At 41.7% G+C, this 21,330-nt stretch overlaps 1 protein-coding gene across 5 annotated transcripts in view; it reads right to left on the reverse strand.

The window, feature by feature from the left end:
• Window positions 1-21,330, reverse strand: part of ERC2 (ELKS/RAB6-interacting/CAST family member 2) — a 216,994-nt gene that overhangs the window by 158,596 nt on the left and 37,068 nt on the right. For all 5 annotated transcript variants that reach the window (XR_008354815.1, XR_008354814.1, XR_008354813.1 and 2 more), the window contains 2 exons: window positions 11,907-12,074; window positions 1,694-1,831 (listed from right to left, as the gene is read on the reverse strand). Coding sequence is in view for 1 of the 5 variants with exons in the window: in XM_053468703.1 (XP_053324678.1) it covers window positions 1,694-1,831; window positions 11,907-12,074 (306 nt within the window). In the remaining 4 variants the exon portion in view is untranslated. The remainder of the gene's footprint in view (window positions 1-1,693; window positions 1,832-11,906; window positions 12,075-21,330) is intronic.

Below are 21,330 nucleotides of genomic sequence, written 5' to 3' on the forward strand. Positions count from 1 at the left end.
CAACACGGAGCGTTGTATCTTTTCTGCTTATATTAAACGTTGTCTCTCATGACGTGATATTCAGCACTCCAATGGTGTCAGGACCTGCCATGAAAACCCTTTTCTCACCCTCAGTAGGGCTTCACTCTTCCTCGAGTGAAACTCACTTTCACTTACAGAGATACATTGTCTTTATTGCCCATCCCATTCATACTCAAATTCTCTTATTTTTCCCTAAAACCTCAAAAAAAAGTCCTTCAAACTTCACCACCTCAAAGCTTCTCCTCTATCTTCACCCAGACCTTCTTACCTCGTCCGATCTTCACCTATCGCGTTGGTCTTACCAGTGGCCTGTTCTAGATCATGAACTTCTTAGACTCATTCTTCCTTTATGATTAATAGCAGGGTTTGTAATGTTTTTCAGTATAGAGGGCATAGAGCGGCAATCTATCTAATAATATCTATGGCTGGTGGAGAAATACACCGCCGTGCCACGACTTCTATTCTATCAGAAACAACGAAGGAACTGGAAGCTGGGGGGGGGGGGACATCACTTTGTAAATGAAGAACTTTGTGAATCACCATTAACGTTCGTCCGGCATTGCGGGGTCTTTTTTTTTTGTACCGTAATCCGTAACCCAAAAGAAACGTCAATAAAACGTGGATTCAGCCCATCACCCGACGAACGTTTGGAAAAGACTCGGCTGCGGCGATCTTTCCACTTAGTGTAATTTCGTTTAAGCGATTACCTTCTGTTTTAATAAACTGCGAGTTCTGCTCGAGTCAATCATTGATGGAAGATCTACCGTACCTGTCATCAGCGTGAATTATAACGTCAAGAACATCTGTTACACGGTTCTACTTGATTAACAACCAACGCGTAGAACCATCCGCAATGTGTTTCTGTTTCGTGTGTATTTGCATTGGCAGGAGACCCTCGTTCCCTTAAACTTTTATTATTTTTTAGGTTATTCTGGAAGGCTAATAGTTTGCATTTTTTATCACATTAGCGGGATTGGAGGCTGAACGGCACTGCGTATCTCCTCGGTACGGTCAATCGCTCGCAAGGTATGTCCATATGGTAAGACCGGGCTCAAAACATAAAAAAGGCTCTGAAATATACTGAATTTATTCCCATCGTCCGCATTTGCAGTTAATATCCATCGTGAGCCCTTTCTCCGGGCAGATGGAATACATATTTAATGACGGCCTTTGAGATACATTTTATCTTTGAAATCATAATGACTTTTAGGAAAAACAGACAAATCAGGCTATTAGAACCCAGAAAAACAACCCGGTGTTTGTCCAGGTGAAAGCCCGGTTATAAATCTCTAATTGACGAGCGGTCTAATAATGGTACATTAACATCCCTGAGATGACCACTGAAAAGAAATACTAGGGCCTGGTGTCAAATAATACTAAAACAACAACGTTTGCCATGGAAAGGAGAGTATGATATGAACAGAAGATTAATCAGGGTAAGGATGTAGCCATATTGGACCAAGAGAAGATGGAACCATTGGTCCAAGGAGATACATTTTATTGGACGGAGATAGAAAGTTTCTGTCACTTTTTGTTGGCCCAATAACCTGAAATCTCGTTTCAAAGAGAAATCTTTTTTAAAACGTTCCTTTTTGTAATATTTTGAACAGAAAGTGGGGAAATCCCCATGCCCCTTGGGTTTCCTAACGGAATTATTCATCGGAATGGTTACCTTCTCCGAAAGCGCCTCTTCCAGAGTGGCCAACGCCGTGTCGGTGTTACTAGAATCCGTCTGCAACGACTTCACTCGATCCTTCAGGTTTCCGAGCTGCTTGTCTTTGTCTCTGAGCTGTTCCTGGAGATTTTCGATCTGTGAATAGAACAAAACCAGTTGGGATTTGGGGGCATATGAAATACTATAGCTGAAGGCTATATTATATTATATTATGTTATTATATATTATATTATGTTATATTATATTATGTTATTATATATCCGTGCTCACTTGTATCTTATCGGCTTCTATCGTACAATTGTTTTTTATTCTTTTTTGTGGTTATTTTATCACCATTATACATATGGGAATTTACAGCCTGTTGGTTTTGTAGTTAAAAAAAAACAAAAAAAACATTAAACAATTCTTAATAACTACAAACTAACATAAAAAAAACTATTATACAATAGAAGCTGATACGATACAAAATAGATTTTTAAATTGATGAAAAAGGGAAGTTTCCAAACATAACCTTAAAGTTTATTTACAAAAAAGCTCCAACTTTCCTGCCGCGGATCCGTAAGTTTCCTTCTATCTTTAAAAAGCCGCTAACTCCGGCTCTCTAGATCTCTTTTCACATCCAATTTAATGAACGAGGAGCTGCCAAGTGTTTCAGGGAGACTTCGGAAACGGCTCTCGGAGCCAAAGTGTGACATCACGGGGCGGGCGATGATGTTAGCTCCGCATTCCAGGTGAATAATGGCTTTTTTATACTTGGCAGTTTTGGGCAGCAGAGGGTCCTTTCATAGAGTAAAACATATTCCTCTATAATCCCCGACACAATGAGAAGCGAGAGGCTCTGCCTTTGTATTCAGGGATTACTTCGGCGTTTGTTTAACCAAAGGATCTTAAAGCGCTTCTTACATATCACGCTTATACCAAAGAAAGGCATTTCTGGCAAGAAGTCTCAACAAATAGGAAAATATATTCCATATTGTTGTTTCGAGTTTAGTGACATATATATTACTGTGACATGTGTTTAACATGAAAACAAAAAAAACCCGAGTAGATAATGTATGCGCATAAACACGGGATTAGGGGATAACCTGATAAGAATTGGGTTACTGCGGAACAGGAACGTTCACGGGAGATATAAAATACACAAAGGGCCGCAGGGTTTAACTCAAAACATGCAGCCAAACCGACTGGGCATGAAGTGAAATGAAAGCCGCTCGCTCCCTCTCTTGGAAAGGACGGCCGCGTATGTTTCTGAAACGCTTTCATACCTTTATTATTACTGCGTGAAGATTGGGCCCAGAGCTAGGAAGGAACACGTTAATAATATAAAGAGATATTTATTATAGAAAAGGGGTTAGCGTATGGTTACAGCTTCAGATAAGAATTCCTTTTAATACATACCCTACGTCCCTTCCGTCCGTCCTGTGTCATCTTCTTTGGACTTCCATGAGTCGTCCCAAGTTGGGTCTCCCTCGATTCCAGATGGAGACTCAACTCAGGAGCTCTACTCACTGGCAACTGGAGGACCCCAAGCAACGGGGGGAAACATTGACTACAGCTTTCATAAGGCCTACTGGGGTCAGTGGTCGCCTCTCAGTCTCGCCTTAAGCTCTCCAGCCCAATAAAGAGAATATTAAATAACCCGAGGAATGTTCCTCTAGGAGCCCATCTTAGCCTACATGGGCTATTTTCTAGACGTCGATACCCTCTTTATCTGGAGACATACCCACCGATCCCAATAAAAATGGCATTCTTTCTCTGTTCAGCCACAAATTAGCCAAAGTGACCCTGCCACAGGGCAGAGCAGTCGGCCAGAACCTCGGGAAACAGGTTCACTTAACCTGATGGTGAATAGTCCCGGTGAACTTGGTGAGCAGCCCACGCGTGGCACGGAATGTGAAATGTCTGGTTCACGGCTGACTACCTTTTCCGCGTTACTCTGCAGCTCTTGAGGATACAGCCGGTCCAAGAATATTAATGGCACCCCGGGTATCATTAATCAGCGTATCAAGAAAGATTTATACGGTATAAAAAAATTATATATATTCATTTCAAAGGCCAGGCGCCGTTAGTCAAACCCCCTTCCTTCACACAACCAACAAAGTATCTCCTCACAAACGCGCTTCCTACGTGTCAACAAAACTCATTCAATGGAAGAAAACGCAGCTTTGTTTTACAATTCGCACATCTAAGGAAAATAAGCGAGAACGTAGCCTGAAGAATCGCCTTCTAATGAGACGACGTTCCGACGAGCGGGTAAAATAAATGTACATCTTAAATTACCCGACGCTGAGTGCTCTCGAAAGAATAACAACGCTCGATTATTATTCACCGTGAAATCATTTTATTAAAAATCTGCCATTGCCACAGAAATGATTTCACTTTTTTTTGTGGCGGAAGGAGGGAATCTGATTTCTCGCGGACTTCTTAACATATACAGGACGCGGCGAAATAATATAAGAAGTATAAGACCTGTTGAATGACATCGACCATATGCTTTTCCAAAGCTAAGTGATTTCTTTTCATGTTTGAAAAAGGTCTGTATTACATTAACAATGTATCCGCGCTCTACATTACAAAAGTGATGTAACATTTAGCCCCCCCCCTCCATTTCTAGTTATTTCACCCAAAATAAATACAGAATTTTCTCACATGTCTAATCGCCGCTTTCGCGTAAAGAATTCTCGGTGGTGGAAATTCGTTAAGACATTTTTTTTTTGCATGTTTTATGGAGAAAATAATTCTTTAAAGACCTCTCCTAAACACTCGCATATAACTACAAAGCACACGCGCCGGCGCGCCCCTCAACATACCTCAAGTGGAGCCTCGTAGGTCTACTTATGGGGCAACAAGCTTGAGACATACTGCACAATTATACGGATTTTGTAATCACATGGACAATATGTATGACATCATAATATAGGCTACTTAAAAAATCATTATTTAATATGGTCATTAATAAAATAATTTTTGTTAATTTAAAAGAAAAAATATATATTAGTAATGAATGATTTCAAGTAGCCTGTTCTAATGATTTGGGGCACTTTAAAAAATAATCTAAAATTCCTTGTTTTTCTCTAGTTATAACATATAAAAGGCTAAATAATCCAGGTGTAAAAATTACTTTTCAAAAATATCATAAAAGTATAAAAAATGAACAAATCCATATTTTTATGTCTGAAAGATGAATTTCTTTTTTTGGGGGGAGGGGGGCAGACGCTTTACGGGTGTATAGATTTAATGACAGAAAGTTGACTCAATCCGATTGGGTAACGTGGCTACGGGACACACTTTATCAAATCCCAGACATGAAAGCCCATTCACTCCGACTTAAAGACATCTCACCGCACACGCAGAATCCCGCCACGTGAACAGATTACGCGATGAGTGATTTCCAACAAGTCCTTTTAAAATTAGATGTCTCGTGGCATTAATATCGCGAGGAATATCGGAGTTGAGGTCTCTGGCTTTGTTGGGACGCGGTGGGGGGGGGGGAGTGTCGGTGGCTTGTGGCAGGACCCGGTGGGGGGGGGAGCTCTTAACCAAAATCTCTTGTTAAAAAATGAAAACGACACTCGCTTCACGAGTGTTTACTAGGCTCCTTCAACTAACTGGAAGCGCTAATCTTGTCACTTTTTTGGCGTCTGTCTCAGGAATGCGTTTTAAGAAACTCAAGGGGATTAAATGAAATCGCACCTGCAGACAGACACTATAATTCGACAGAAACCCAAGTTCTCAAAAGAAAATTGCTTTCATTATCTTTCCTTAAGCTGAAAACGCTTCGCCGCGGAATCTGAAAATTACAGCGTCAAAAAAAAAAAGAAAAAAAAGTGCTTTTCATAAAAATTAAAATGTCCTTAAAACGTCAGGACATCAGGAGAGATTTCCCCGAAGAGATGCTTTCAAAGACACCTAACCCTTCGGAGAGGTTAAATCAATGCAGAAGAATTAACGCTCTTAACGCGTGTTTATGTAAAGTGCTCTCCGGCTCGGAACGTGGCGGGCGACGCATTAAAAAGCATTCAATAGGCTCCCTCTGGTGCCGGGAACCGAAAACTATTCCAGAATCTCGGCTTCTTGGGACACCGATACAAAGAATCAGGTTCACAGAAACAAGGAAACATCGCAGCTGCTCGGTGAATGGCGTCTGAAAACCGAGTGTTTTGCTGCAGAAAGCTGCTCTTTCCGGTGAAATTGGGTATTTTTTTATGCCACAGACCCTCCCGGTTCTGCATTTACACAGCCGATCATTAAACGCTGAATAAAAACGAGTTATTATCTCATCATTAAATTCTATTGAAATCGGTGTTAGTGTGTGTATGTGACGGACACGCCGGCGGACCCCCGGACATCTAACACATCTTATCTCCTGATAACACGGAGAATTATTATTATAAGGAACGTTTACCGGGCGCTTGTGATGGGACTTAGTGATTGGGATTAGTATTTCATCTGCCGTATGTTCTCTGCCGTATGTTCTCTGCCGGGGATCGGGCTCCGGTGAAGACACCTTGCCTCGGTGCCATTAGAAGATATCAGAAGGATAAGCATCTTGCTTTCTTCTTACGACCTGGCTGGTTAAAACATGTTGGACAGATGCATGCTGGGAGGATATGATGTAATGGGAAGGTGATGTAAGCCCCGGAGATGAGTAAATATGTAATTTGTTACAAGAAATGTCTTTGTGATTCCTTCTTGGTATTGTTTATTATCTTAGAAGCAGAGTATAGGTTGCGCCGTTTGCTTCGTTCAATAACATGTATTTCAGGTTATTGGTAAATCGGGCCCACTGAGGTCGGGGAAACGTCACGCAATATGAGCCCTACAAGCCTTAGAATGTTTGTGAAAATACAGAATGTTTCTGGTGTTAAAAATAGTTTGTCTTGGTTATTCTGTGTCTGAGACAAATGTGCTTATGTATAAAACATTAATTGTGAAATGGCAATGCGCTCCACGGAATCGGGCATTTGCCCCGAGACTCGTAGAACCTCCAAGAACCGAGCCATTTACTCCCTGGCTCGAGTATTCTTTCCATTTACCTCAAGGATCAGAATCTATTCTTTTACCCTGAGACTCAGAGGATCTGCCCATTTACCCTAAGACTCAGAGATCGTGAAACATACCATGATATTAGCCCTTTGGCTTCGGGGCTACATTTTGCCTGCAATCTATTTCAGGTCCTCCTGGTCTCAGCGGATTTAAAAGTATCCTTCGCTAATGACTATAATTTATAAGTCGGTTACAGTAAATGAAGATTCGTGTCGGATTCATCAGTCTTCATGGTTTTCATTAGCTGTCTCCGTGACCACCTACCAAGCTCCCGGCGTCTGAGAGCACCGACTGCCCCCCACAATTTTGGAGACAGCAGAACCGCACAAATTGCAAAAGCAGAATTAGAACAACAACAGAAATGCCTTGCATCCGTCTTCTGGGAAATGAGAAAAAACGCTCTGTGCGATTTTATTTACTACTCCATTGTCGCTTGTATGATGATTAAAAACAATAGATCACGGCAAGCCAAGGAGTCTGACACATTGTCTTGTTTTCTGTGTTCCGCTCCTTATAATTAACATGTGGCCGACGCATGTAGGCTTCAGATCTGAACACGTGTAGAACATGGTGTCCTGCAACTGCCATGTAACGTGGACTTGGTTACACTACAATGATACCAACGGACGGTAAGAAGGAGTAATAAGTATATCTGGTTGCCATGGGAAACAACACAAAGTTCTAAGTAGCATAAATATGAAAGGCTAAAGGATACATGTATTAAAATGACTCCAAAAACATTGATTTTGAATAAAAATCTCACCGTAAAAATATAATAGTTTCAATAAAACATCGGAAGATGGGATCTACGTTCGTTTGAGAAGAATGGGATTTGGCGCAAAAGAAATGTTGGCGTTTTGATTGAGGTAAAAAAATACATTAAACAATATAACAGAAGGCCAGACGTTACATCGTGACGAAGGTTTAAAAGGAACTTGTGAGCCGATGGCTATGTTGGACCCTGGATTTCCCACAATTTACAGTGAATTAAACAGAAAAACACCAAAAAAATGTCCAGTTTAGGATTTTTTTTCCATATTACCTTCAAGCTGGAATTTAAAAAACAGCAGACGACTGATACGGCTTCCTTTCTAGCAAAAAAAAGATGCCGAGCGATGGGCTCGATGATTGCGTTTAATGGATGACCAAAGCCAACAGCCATGGGAACTACGTCTGTACAAATATTCAGCGGGGAAAGAGCCCGAGTCACACAAACTCAATATACACGTAACCTACACAATGCTTCATTACCCAAGGATGTATCCAACGTTGGGTAACACGTGTTTCGTATTAGCGAAGGGCCTCGGCTGTCGGAGTGAGTTGTCTGAGCTCACTGGATTGGAGATTTGTCAGACTCTGCTGAGGATTATAGCGCTTTCCATCTCGCCTACCTGCCGTCGGGAGCTCAAACCCCATGCAGGCCAGAAACCGGGCCACAGAGCTGTGTTAAAGAATCAAATAATGTAACCCAAACTCAGAGGGACGACCGAGAGCTCCTCCAGGCGCTGTCGAGAGAAACGTTCTCCAAGCTCGGTCATTTTCTTAACCACCTTCCATGACTCCCTAATTAAACGAAGCCAGAACGTCCATAGAGTCCAGTCAGAGACATCAAAGCAAGCCAGTCTCCATGTGGTCAAAGCTCCTGGATCATGGGAATTGTAGTCTATGGCAGCTTGAATAATAAATATCGCCAAACCATGACCAAAACTCTAACGACCCTATGATGTAATAACTAACCCAATAATAATCCCAAATTCTAAAATTACGATAAGAAATATCAGTGGTTCTTCTAAGTGTTCCTGAATCTTTTTGGGGGAAACTGTAGCAGATCAGTCCCATAACATACTTGCTAAAGGCCATTAACAATCAATTAATCATTAACGATCAATCAGTGCAGAAATAGGACGGGATAATAGAGGCTCCTTTTTCAGGAATTTGGGGGCAGATTGGAGGTTACGATATATTATTATTATTATATATATATTTTTTGTGCTATTTATCTCCCGTTACAGCCGGACTCTCATTCCATATGGAAACAATCAGGAGTTATGTACGGTATATTCCATCTCTCATACCTACATCTTCCTACCAGATGTAAAAGAGATCTCTGCGCGTTAACCGTGGCCGCGAGAACAGGTTGCCTCTCCCGATCTTGGAGGGGGGGGGATGTAAATTATGATATAAATTTTCTCTTTTTAACCAGTCAAAAAATTTGGAGAGAAAAAAAATGATTTGTGGGAGTTGCTTTGAGGCATATGTATATATACTGTATATATTATATATATATTTATATAACATGGTAACATAGTCCTGAGTGTCTTAGAAATATATGGGCAGACGTCTTTGAAAAATGTCCATGTCATATAGAAGTATCCTTTCCATGAATTAGCGAAGCATTTACGAAGCTGAACGGGTAATCCTGAGTACACGGGTCGAGGTTAGAGTTCAGTGGAAGAAAAATATTGACGTCTCCTCCGTATATTGTATGCTTTAGGATTAGTAAACCTTTTCCGTGGAAGAGGGGCGAGCAATCAAAGCATCCTTAAAATACAAAGGCATTCGCTGGGTACAGTAGGATAACATCAACCACGGGCAGACGTTTAATACAGAAAGATGACACTTTAACTTTTGGATAAATATTTTAAGTGCTCTGCCGGTGACATCATAGCGCCATTGTGTAATGCGTATTTCTGGAAGAAAATTGACAAATAGAGTGCAATGATTAATCTTCCATTTGTTAAAGAAATGTTTGTCTTATTAGAATCCCCCTCCGGGGTGAGCCGCGGGAAGTATAAGGCGATGCTTATGGCCGCTTCGCCCATCACGGCGAGGATTTGACGGCTTCTGCGTATTTTATGAAGCTGATGGACAGCAATAAGATGTCTCAGTAACAGAAGAATACATTTTTTATGGTGTCCGCCCTCTTTTGTCTCTTTGGGGCCAGTTGGTCTTATAATAACGTGCGAGTATCTGGGAATACCCAGGAATTAGTAGAGAGAGTAGCTGAGCGTTCTACAAGAAGAGTCGATAACAATGTAGCTTCAAGTATCAGAAGAAAGGAGCCAAAGAACACTTGCCATACCGTCGTGGTGACTCGGTCAGGCAGCCGCAGGGTAAGAGCTCTTAAATCCATACTTTGAGATCCGAGGCTTTAAGGCTTTGGTTCCATCGAATCATCTCTAGGGCTGGATGGAGTAGATTCATCAATCTGTGAGACTGACCAAGTGACCCAACATATGAATTATTATCTTGGGTTTTCACCGGCATCTACTTAGAGCTCATCAGCTGAAGTCCACGGGCCCCCTCTGACCGGTTTAGTGCAAAACACATCGGCTGAACTGAGAGAAACTCACCCCAAACTGGATTTGGAGCCCGCTTTCAGTTCCTCGTCACATCAGGCCAATGCTGAGGTTAATGGCGGCTCAGCTTGGAATTAAAGGTCACAGCCAAGCGTATCTCGATGGCATCTAAGCAGTAGAACTGGGCATTGGCCCCCCAGGTAACAAACTAAGATTTATTATTCAGAAAATAAATACCGAAGTGATTTATACAACAAAGTATTTATACTGTAGATCGCATTTTCATGTTTTCAGGGTAAATAAAAACCCCAAAGGACACATATGCCCCGGTGTCAACGCGTGTGGTACGTTAGGTCGTCTGATAATGCAGTGAATGGGAAAAAAAAAAGTCAGGTCAAAGCCAAAAATTCAGATAAAAAAGGCTTCTGTGATCTTGTCTGGCGCTTGGAGAGCCTGAGCCCAGATAATGTATGACAAAGACCTGCGGGGCAGAGCCGCGTACATCAATACCGGATTCCTCTAAGACAAAAGGTCAGGGAAATTAGAGACAAGGCAGTTTCCATTAACTGCTTCCTCTCTCGGCAACTGAAACAATATGGTCGTTGCCGGTGGGCAGCCATATTTAGCTCCGCGGAAGTCCTTCTCTCAGGGATATTTCCCAGTTTGTCATGAAGATAAGTCTGAGTTTCAGAGACTCGCTCGACGGACCCGAGGTCTCTTATTAATGCGGCCGTCTCGATATTACCCACAATGTATCATCGAAGGCTGGGTTTATTCCGCCAAAATATAAATATTCAAACACATGAGAAAGTCACGCTCATAATAAATGGAATTCTTCAGACTCAGCGAGAAGCAGAAAAATCTATTTTTTAAAAAATTGAGTTTTTTTTTTCCTTTTTCAAACAGATGATGAAACCCCATTTTTCTTCGCGATGTTGGCCGGGTTTTGACGTCCAATCCCGGCATTCATATTTCCAGAAGATAAATGAAATTATCTTCATGTCTTCTTTGAAACTGAAAGTTCTCTGACATTCTTTTTGTTAAAATAAAGCCAAGATTACCTCTGAAAAAACACTTGCTTTGTAAAAAAAGGATTTAACAATGAAAAAGAAGCCGGGGGATGGGGGGGGCCCTACGATGATTTATGTTTATTAAAGAACATTGAATGCCAAAATAACGAGGATGAACCTTTTAAAGGTTAAGAAATCACCACTTTTGATAGGCTCCCTGGGAGATTCTGCCATATTTAAACACGCTGAAGGGGGAAGATTTGGGCCGATCGTTAGTCATCCGTTACTTTTGTTGGCTCGCTTGCTCTCGTCTTATTTCCATTCTGCATCATTATAGATGAAATATATTAGTAATATGGTCCAGCTGAGAGATGGCATTTGCACATTTCTACATTAATGAACCATTAAAAGTATCAGCGTGGGTCCACAACAAAGGAGCAGTTACTCTGTCTGCGTGTCCTGAAAGGGAACCAGGAGGTGCGTATTATCCCGGGAATAAATCCACTCCGAGGGTGCTGACTGCAAGCAAAATATTAGAAAAAAACCCCACAAAACTCATCATAATTATGGGAATTTTAGTTACAGGAACCTGCCATTTACAAGCACTGAGTCACGATAAAGCAAAAAACGTTCTGCTATCGTAAAGCTGCGCTGATGACGGAGCGTGGAGGGGGCTTGATGCAAAAAAATGAAAAAATAAAATATAGATTTGTAGGTTTGTGTTTTTTTTCTAAATCCCATTTATTACTCCGGACGAGAATAATAATACTAATTAATTATTATTATTAATACTAATAATGCTAAACAGGGTCAAAGGAGGGCGAACGAGAGCAACGTGCGAATAGGGAATTTTACCTTTTTCTGCAAAACGTTAATTTTGCGTTCTTTGACCTCCAACATATCCTTCATGTCCCGGATCTCGCCCGCCAGGGTCCCTTTCTCTTCCGTCAGGTCCTGAAGCTGTTTGGTTTTTTTGTTGAGGAAAGACTCTTTTTCTTCTAGTCTCAGTCTTAACGCGTCCACCTGTAACGGCAACAGAAACTCCGAGTTATACGCGATTTTACCGAAGAACAGAATCTACAATCATACCTCTCAATCACAACGTATCGAAATAAAAACATAGATTTTAGATATTGTCTCAAACCAGAATTCAATAACCCGTATAGGGTATTAACCGTTTCATGGTCGGCCAGATACATATAGAATCTTACCGCAGGGATACAATGTAATTATAACCAGGATCGTTATGTAACAAATCAAACCTCCGCACGTCCGTTTCTTGGATTATTTGAAATAAAAGAAATAAAAGCGCAGGTGATTAGATTTCATTTTCAAATTCCACCAAAGACATGCAGGATTATGCGGCTCGATTTCAAGCGGCGTAGCCGGATTTAATCCGCGCCGGCAGGTGTTTTATACAACGCCGCGCATCAAACGGCAGAGCTCTGCACTTTCCTGGCCGCTCGGCCGTTAGAATGAAGTAAAGAATCGAGACGTCTGTTTCTCGAACGTCCAAATAAACTTGCTTTGGAAGCGAATCCCGCGGCGAGAAGGAGAGCTATGAATGCCACTTTGACCAGCTAACGGCCCCCCGGCCCCCCTACCGCCGGTCTCCTGTTTGCATGAAGCTGAAATAGCAATTTTTTTCTAATACTATTCATAAAAAACGTTGCTTTGGACTCGTTTAGGAAATGTATTTAGGCTTCTGGATTTCAAGGCGCATAAACATCTTGCGTTAAAATGCCTCATTAACGTGCGAGGTATCGCGCATGACGTTAGGAATAAGAAAGTACAGAGCTGCCGGTTTAAACAGCAAGTCAGGTACATTCATAAAAATCCGTGTTCCCTTTGTACACCGGCAAGCCCTCTCCGACACTTCAGTCAACACCACATCATTCTGGGAGTAGCTGCCCCCTTCCCCGAGATCTGGCGGCTGAGCCGGTAATAAAAGTTGGCAATCCACAGGAGAAAAGAGTAAAATTAGGCCTAAGTGCCTCTCTGCTCTACTTTACAACGACGGCTCTGTAGATTTGGGTTTTTTTAATAATCTTTGTCTGGTTTGTTTCTCTTTACTTCCTTTGGAAATGTTTTAACACTTTCCATTCCAGGTTTTTGGGTTTTTTTCTAACCACTTCCCACCTTGCCCCCCCCCCCCGCGATCTGACAGCGAGGCATCCGAAGGGCAAATAGACGCGGCCAAAAGAAATCGCGAAGGTTACAGGAAAGCAGGTTACTCCTCGACGTTCCGGAGCCGAGAACGCTGTTCCTTAAAGTGTTTGAAATTGATACATTTTGCGTACGTCACGCGGACACTAAACATGTTTCCTGTGTAATTTCAGTCAACCAAATAAATGGAGCGTTTCTAACACCTTTACGGTGCATTCTCTAATCCCCCGAGCCATATCTAGCGCTCTGGTGATACACAAGTAACGGGAGAGTTGGTAGTTATTAGTCTCAGAGCAAGCAAAATGGATTGAGACAAATGGTTGTTTTCTGCAACAAATTTTGTTTCCTGGCCTTTTGGTTCAGAGGACATTCAGAGGGGTTTTCTCTCTCTCTCTCTCTCTCTCTCTCTCTCTCTCTCTCTTTCTTTTTTTCCCAATATTCAGAGGTTACTCTTTTTTTTTTCGGTTGTCCCTCATTTTCAGAGATTGTAGAATTAAGCAAAATTCCTAACAATAAAAATTTGAATAAATCCAAAAATCTCAAAGTCACATCAAACGCACAAATATTGTGGTTTTTGAGCTATGTAGCCGGGGGTCCAGAATTCCGAAGGTCCTCCTAATGGAATAAAAAGCTTTTGGTGGCTCTCGCTTTCTCTACGGCTAGAAGATACCCTACGGGGCATCAGCAGGCAGCCCCGGGAGAGCTCGGTCTCTCGCGGTACGTGGCCAGCCGGCATTCGCTGTAACCCCTAAAGCCAGCTTTCATGATTTAGCCCCGGCTACCTTAACCACTAAAAGTAAAAGGCTTATGATGGCGGCTCTTAAGTTCGGAATTTACAGTAGAGTTTAAATCCAGCAAATTTCTGAGAACACACGGGAATTGTAACTCATGTGCTAATACTTAAAAGTTTTTGTTAATAAAACTTCCAACACAGAGATTACCTCACTAAACTTACCTCAGTAACTTTTATGGTCACCATAAAATTATAGCTGTCATAATATTTTAGAGTTACGGCGCGAGGAAGCGGAGCATTCCAGAGCAAATTCTGCTTCGCAACGTGTTAGCTGTAAATTCTCAATACTGGAGTGAAGGATCACGAAGGTCTCTGGAATATCAGATCTTCTATGTTTACACTCAGCGACGATTCCACAAGAATGAACGATATTCTTCATACCCTATAACCGTTCCTGTTAAGTTTGGCCAGTTGCTCTTTGGACCTCAAACCCCCGATAACCTCTCTCCTCCCTGATGGTCCTCTTTCCTCCATTTTGTCCATCTTTCCCTGGATGATGGTCCTCTTTCCTCCCAGTACCCTCTATATCCCCTGAGGCCCTTCAGGTACATCCCTAATAGGGGTCATAATTTCCTTCCAAGTGTCCCTGTTTAGTCTGTCCAGTCCCCCTCCCATACACTTCTTTCCTTATCTGATGCCTCCTTCCCTCTCCCGATGTCCTTCTTTCCTCCTCTGTTCCCCTCTTTCCTCCCCTGATACCTCTCTAGGAGGTCAGAATGTTTGCTGGGTATGAGGGGATCGCAGGGTTCTACAGCCCTAAAATCCCCGATAATGTGTATAGAAACAGCAGGAAACGGGTTAATAAATTAAACAGGGTAAATAAACCCCATTATTCTTCTTCTTAATGCCCCGCTCAGTTACATGAATACCCTCCACAATAGGACACAAAGTCACACAAGTTGCCTTAAAAAAAAGGGAATCAATGAAGATAAGGATGAAGCTCCATGACCTAGAATGGAGGCTCGAAAAAGCTCAAACCTTCTCTATTCCACCCATACGTCTAAATTACAGACATCCAGAATATCCTCAGAAGAGATCATCCCTTGAAGGAATAAATAAAATGAAAAGATGATGCCGGGCCCAGCAGGAAGTATGTTTCTCCAAACGATGGTGGTTAGCGGATCATCTTGGCCGGCGTCTGGTAAACACATTTCCAGCACATGCTGCATTTTGGCTTAAAAGAGCTTTAAACGTTTCCAGCATTTGCTTTACAGCGAAAGCCTCGATGTGTCTCCTATTGAAGTAGTAAACGCATTGTAAGAGTGATGATTCTTCTGACAGAGAGAATACCGCGTGAGTGATGTGAGATCAGCGGAGCCCACGCTACAATACGCATTCAAATAAAACCACTAAAAGCCATTGTCTTGACACATAGACCTATAAAAAAGAATCAGGGAGGGACAAGACGAAGATGCCAACGAAAAAACCATCAGACATGATTTCAACCAAAGGTCTTGTTAAAACAGATCTGACTTATTTGGATTACAACATGAACCCGAGCATCTCCAGCTCCGGTATATCCAATTTATAGATATATTAAATATATCATTCATCTTGGTTTTGGCAAAATTTCTTCAACACCAAAATAACACAAGTTTCTCCTAAATGAATTCATTTTTACCCTAGAAATTAAGTAATGAACCCAGATATCGGGTAAATTCTCCATGTCTATTTGGCCACAACCCGCTGGCCAGGATCGTGAGAAGAATGACCTTTGAGGGACAGAGGAGACTCCAGGTTGGGTGAAGGCTACGAAACGTTCATCGGTGCGTCTCTTGGATGGACAATTTCTTTTTTTTCCACCTAAACCGCATTCATTATATTATGAGAATGTCTAGACTAATGCTTCGTTTACAGGGCTCATTATAAACACGCGTTATAAACTTTATGGCAGCTTACTTGGGTGCGTTAGAAGAATAGGTGCGTGTCAACTACAGATTTATCTTTATAAATGGATGTTCTATGAATGATACCCACGGTGGCTACAGGGGAGAGGTACCCAGTAATAATTTCTAATTAATTGAAGGTAGGCAGGGAACGATAGAGAAAGATGGCGGTGCAGGCAGGATGCCGGGGCGTAAGCGAGAGGAAAGACGCAGGAAAAGAGCCACGTCATGATCTCCAGCTGGACCTCACCTAGAGTAGACCACATCTCCAGAAGCATAGAAATACCCTGTTCTCCGACTTGTGAAGGCTTTCAGGATCTCCTGGTATGACCACTGATAGATCTATGATATACATACACCGACTGACTCACATTCCGCACAGGTTATTCCAGAACGGCTACAACGTTGCAATCCAAAGACCAAACATTGAGCTGAACTTTGAGAGCCCATTAATCCAACCCAGGACACATTGTTACAAAAACGAGTGTCTTTGTCACAGGATTGCTTTTCATTTCTTTTTTAAACTCACTATTCCACCTTTGATGTTCCAGATGATATAAACACGCTGGACGACAAGTCATGGAAACTTCTGGAAGGTCTGGTGGATTTGAGTCGCAAGTATCACCGCGGAGAGAGACCCGAAATGTACCGCAAGCTGATGAAAGCTCCGAAATGTACAATTTATAGAAACACTAAAAGCTTTTAAAGGCAGATAAAACAAATATATGAGACAACATTCTTATTTAATCACCGCTCTAAACATGGATTCTGTCTGCAAATGATACTTAACAGAAAATGGGTTATTGAGAACATCTGATTCGGAGAAAAGCACCCAGGGTGTTTAGATGCGTTGGCGAATCCAGAGAACGAGCCGGGGATACTTCAGACAGAAATAGAGAAAATTGATATCCATTACGCTGTTAAGACAGACATTTATGTCTTAAAGTGGACTGGGGGGGGAAGGTGGGTCACACTTTTTTTTATGACTGAGAAATGGAAACCATGTTCACGGGCATTTTGCCACACGTTAAGTGCAGTCTCAAAAAAAGACACGAGCGATTTTCCGATGGGCAGATCGGAACAGCTGGACAGGCGATTTTCCAGACGGCGGGTGTCAGTATGATGTCACTGCGGGGCAAGTGCAGTTCCTTAGTGAATCCCAGAGTGACAATAATTACGGACACTTTGGAATATTGAATATTTCCTTTAAAAAAGAACTTCTTCGCAAAATACAATATTTCCAGCGGTTTTTAAAGTACTTTTTTATGTGTTTGGTTCTGTTATTTTTTGGCCAATCTACTAGACATACACACCAAGTCGTTATTTTACGGCCTTATGGTAAATAATAGAATGACTCGGTCTTGATCATTGAGAAGGACTCTCTTCCTAATTAAGGTCTATGGGGAAAGGGACTTCATTAACATAAGTGGGACTTCATTAACATAAGCAAGTGGTCAGCAACCTGTGAAAAAAATGTCCGACATGGCACCACCTGCGTTAAATGATTTTCTGTTTAAAAATAAGGTTTTTTCCTTGGTTTTCTTACCATTCCCCATGGAATGTGTGTGTGGGGGGGGCATTTACTTTGTGTATGAGTTTTTGAACCCTCGCTCTTCCATCGCTCCATTTCTCGAAGGATCCTGCGCGATCCGTGAAACTCCACTAATGATGTTTTTGTTGAAACATTCCGACGATTTTCTTCACTGTTTACTTGCGCAGAGCGGGGAGCTAATAGACCGACAAACAATATTTAGTTTGGGAAACATTTTTTCCTAATTAATTTTCTCAAGGTTTACAAAATCTGCGCTAATTCACAGTAACCGGATAGGGTCTGAGAACGTTCCCAAAGTATCTGTGCCTTTTAAAAAAAAAAAAAAGCGAACCATCTTCAAATTTACCAAAAAACAACATGTTTCTCATGTGCTCCGAGGCAAATGCTTTATATTCTCTTTTTTCCCCCCACAAAGCGGTGCATCTGTAATTAATAAAAGGCAATCAAGCTTATTTAAATCAATCGAATCCAGGAGGATCCTCCGAGTTTAAAGAAAAAAAAAAAAATGCACATTTTTTCCCCTCCTAATTTTACCCATAGTCTGAAAAAAATCTAATTGAATTTCTTTGCAGTGAGTTTGTGTAATCATAGAAGGAACCTGCCCGCTGGTGACGACTTCTGCGACTTTTAATCAAATACATTTGGAAACTGCGTCAGAGACGATAGATACAGGGAGTCCTGCATTTCCAATGGCAGTCCTTCGCCTCGCCATATCCTTCCTTTCCCATCATAAGGAACAATCATGGTCACCTTTGTTGAGCGGCGCGCAGTGCCACGGAGATGCTCAGAGGTGGCAACGTAGCTGCGGGGACATGAATATGATGCCACGTCTGCCATATATATAAAGTATAGGGTTAAACTTCCAGGCTTCGGATGTGCGAGGACTCCCGGGACACTCAGGTTCTCTCTGGTTTCTTGGAGGGTTCTGCTCAGTATGTTGGGAAGGACAATGGGTTGAATCCTTAATTACTTCTGATAACATCAAAGAAGGGTTATCCATTTCAAGGTAGACGTGTTATTTTGTTTCTCGTTCACTTGGCAGACCCTTGTAACGTGTGTTTTATCCCTACAACGTCTTTCAGCTCCATAGCCTACACCTATCGGCGTAGGTGACACCGGCTGTGAAGTCCTGCTGCCGTCAAACACCCCCAGACATGGTTCCCCCCAAAAAAATAAATTTTCGCAAAAATCGTTCGCAAACCAAACGGATGATGGTCGAAAAAAAGCCACTTCCCGCGTCCGTTAAATTCCTTGCCGTTCCTGCGGCTCAGGGAAAAACATTTGGCTGGGGCGCGTACCAATAAATTCTGCATATAAATCCAAGAGACCACACACAGGAAAACAAAATAAATAAATGTATTCATGACTACAGGCTGGCACACCTCAGAACCCATCCATGGCGGAAGCTTTGGAGACTTTCCTGCTGGAGCACAGGTGGGGTCACTCGCAGACCACACCTGTGATCAGACGCCCAAGAGAAGGTCCTCCTGTCCCTGCATGCAAATTCTTCATCTAATTCTGTATTCCACGTGTTTGATTATTGGTCTAAAGACACTACGCTCCATAACTATGTCGTCGCCAGTCAATATTACAAGGAGAATGTGTTTGGAACCGTAGCCATGAATGGTCTTTGTTACAAACCTCGTCATCTCACCTACAGCGTTTGCTCCCAGCAGAAGGATCATTATGATGGTCTGGAGAAGTGTTTGTAGATGTTGATGCTCAGCCAATGGTTGGACGCCCTCCAAACGAAAACAGAGATCCCAAAGTCTTTAATTTTTAGACTTTAGGTACTGAATAAACAGAGGGAAAGGAATTGAAGTCGCTAATTACTTACTGGTCCTACACAAGCCCCGAAGAAATGAATGCAGTCTGAGAAGGACCCAAGACTTCAACTGAGAAGGGAAACCGGGTCGGTTTCATCATCTAGAAAATGAGCCGGCGTCGCTTCTAGCGGCCAAATCCATCAAAAGTAATGCCACCATTTACCTCGGCAGAACAACAAGAGCATGACAACATATGATGGGTCACCGGTGCCAACAAACTGGACTCTATAAACACATAAATATGTGGGCAACACCACCGGGTAGCGTCTCCTACTGCCCCGATCCACAACGGCTGGAATCCAGTCGAGAATAACATGAGATTTCTCTTTTATTTCTCTTTATTTTTCTTGCTTTTGCTTCATTTGTAGTTTGTTTCCAACATTGATGCGGTTTTCTCTGCCACGTATTTATGACATAAAGAAAATCAGTTTTTATTGGATTAAAGTAACAGAGTAACAGAGTATCTTCTTCTAATTAAAAGCCGGCATCTACAGAATCATTACAATGTATCTTAAAGAAGACAGCGAGTGAGAATATGTTTCAAATGTTCCACGAAGAAGAATCTGTCCAAAAGAATCGGGATGAGATGGGTCGTTAGGAACGTCGAATTTTCTATGTTATTAATATCCATTTTATTATTAACGCTACAAAGTCCAGCTTATTATTTAATAATTACTCATTAATAAAGGGTTCAACAATATATATATCTGTCTGTTCAATAGGGAATGGGACCGACACGAAGACCTGATGGCCCAGAAATATATATTCATTTATGTTATTATTTTTATTATTGTTATTTTATTTTTTAACCTGAGATTATAAAGTGCTTTATAGTTTATCATAAAGCACCAGATCAACCCTACTGAAAAAAATAAACGTCTATTTTTCATAAGACCCAAAAGGATAGGATTTTCCTGGATATCCACCTAATGATTTATAGAAGAGAAGATCCTTCTGTTCAAAAGATTTAAAGTAACAAAAGAATTCTTTTCCGTGGGAAGCCTCGCGCTGTACGGCCCCGGCTGCGACGCGGGGCTCCGGCTCATCCAGTCGTTAAGGTGAAGTGGAACGAGCCGTAAATTCCATTTTTGTTTTTGTCGAGGGATCGGAGTCAATAAACTGCTTGGCTTCAGCTGAAATATTTCAGTTGATGGGACCCGGTCTTCTTTTTAACCCTACGAGCGCCACATATGCCAGCCACACATTACAATACAACGTATCACTTGGGGTCCCTGGAAATGTTTCCTGAGCCCCGGTTAAAGGCTAAAGGTCAAGGCTTTGCATTAATTGCAATTATATTTCCAGTATTTAACAAACAAATCTTTTTCTATAGTGATACATTCTTTCATTATGTAACAAATATGTTATTTTTATTAATTATTATTATTTATTTTTTTAACGCCCCCAGATTTCAAGGTTACCCTACAAATTGAAACATGTGCACACGGGGGGGGCAAAAAAAGCATCAAACACATACGAGAATCGGAGGGCGCGTTATAAGTCGTGTCAGCATAGAAATTTATTAATGGTACGGATGATATTTTGCAAAAGTTTTAAATATCTGGGGATTTGAGGATTATAAGGGTTTGTTTTAGAGCCCCTAAAACCCAGAAAAGTGAACGATGCCCCCCCTTATCTAATACCCCACAATGCCCAAAACCAAATTGCATTAATAAAGTATTTTCACGTTAGCGCCTTGTTAAGATTTAGTGCAGGAAGGACATCGCTGTCGTCCTCTGTCTTGAAATAGTTTGTGGAAGCAGAATATGTGATAAAGTTTAACTTCTGGGTAACACAAGCCGGACACAGAAAAAAAAACAGCCGCAAGCCTTATTTATCAAACACACTAAATCCACTTAATCCGCGGATATCAGCCTAACTGCCGTTTTGCTCAGTTTCACAGAAATCTTTGGCTCGCGGATCTGAACACATGAGCCGTTAGCAGCCGTCGAGCCTAATAATGTTATCCCAGCATTTCCTTGTTGGACAAACTAACTGCGGCTCAATTAATCCATCGGCGCATGCGCGGAACGCCGGGTCCCACCGACAACAGTTA

Source organism: Spea bombifrons, chromosome 6 (assembly GCF_027358695.1).
Source record: "Spea bombifrons isolate aSpeBom1 chromosome 6, aSpeBom1.2.pri, whole genome shotgun sequence".
Classification (NCBI taxonomy): Eukaryota; Metazoa; Chordata; class Amphibia; order Anura; family Pelobatidae; genus Spea; species Spea bombifrons.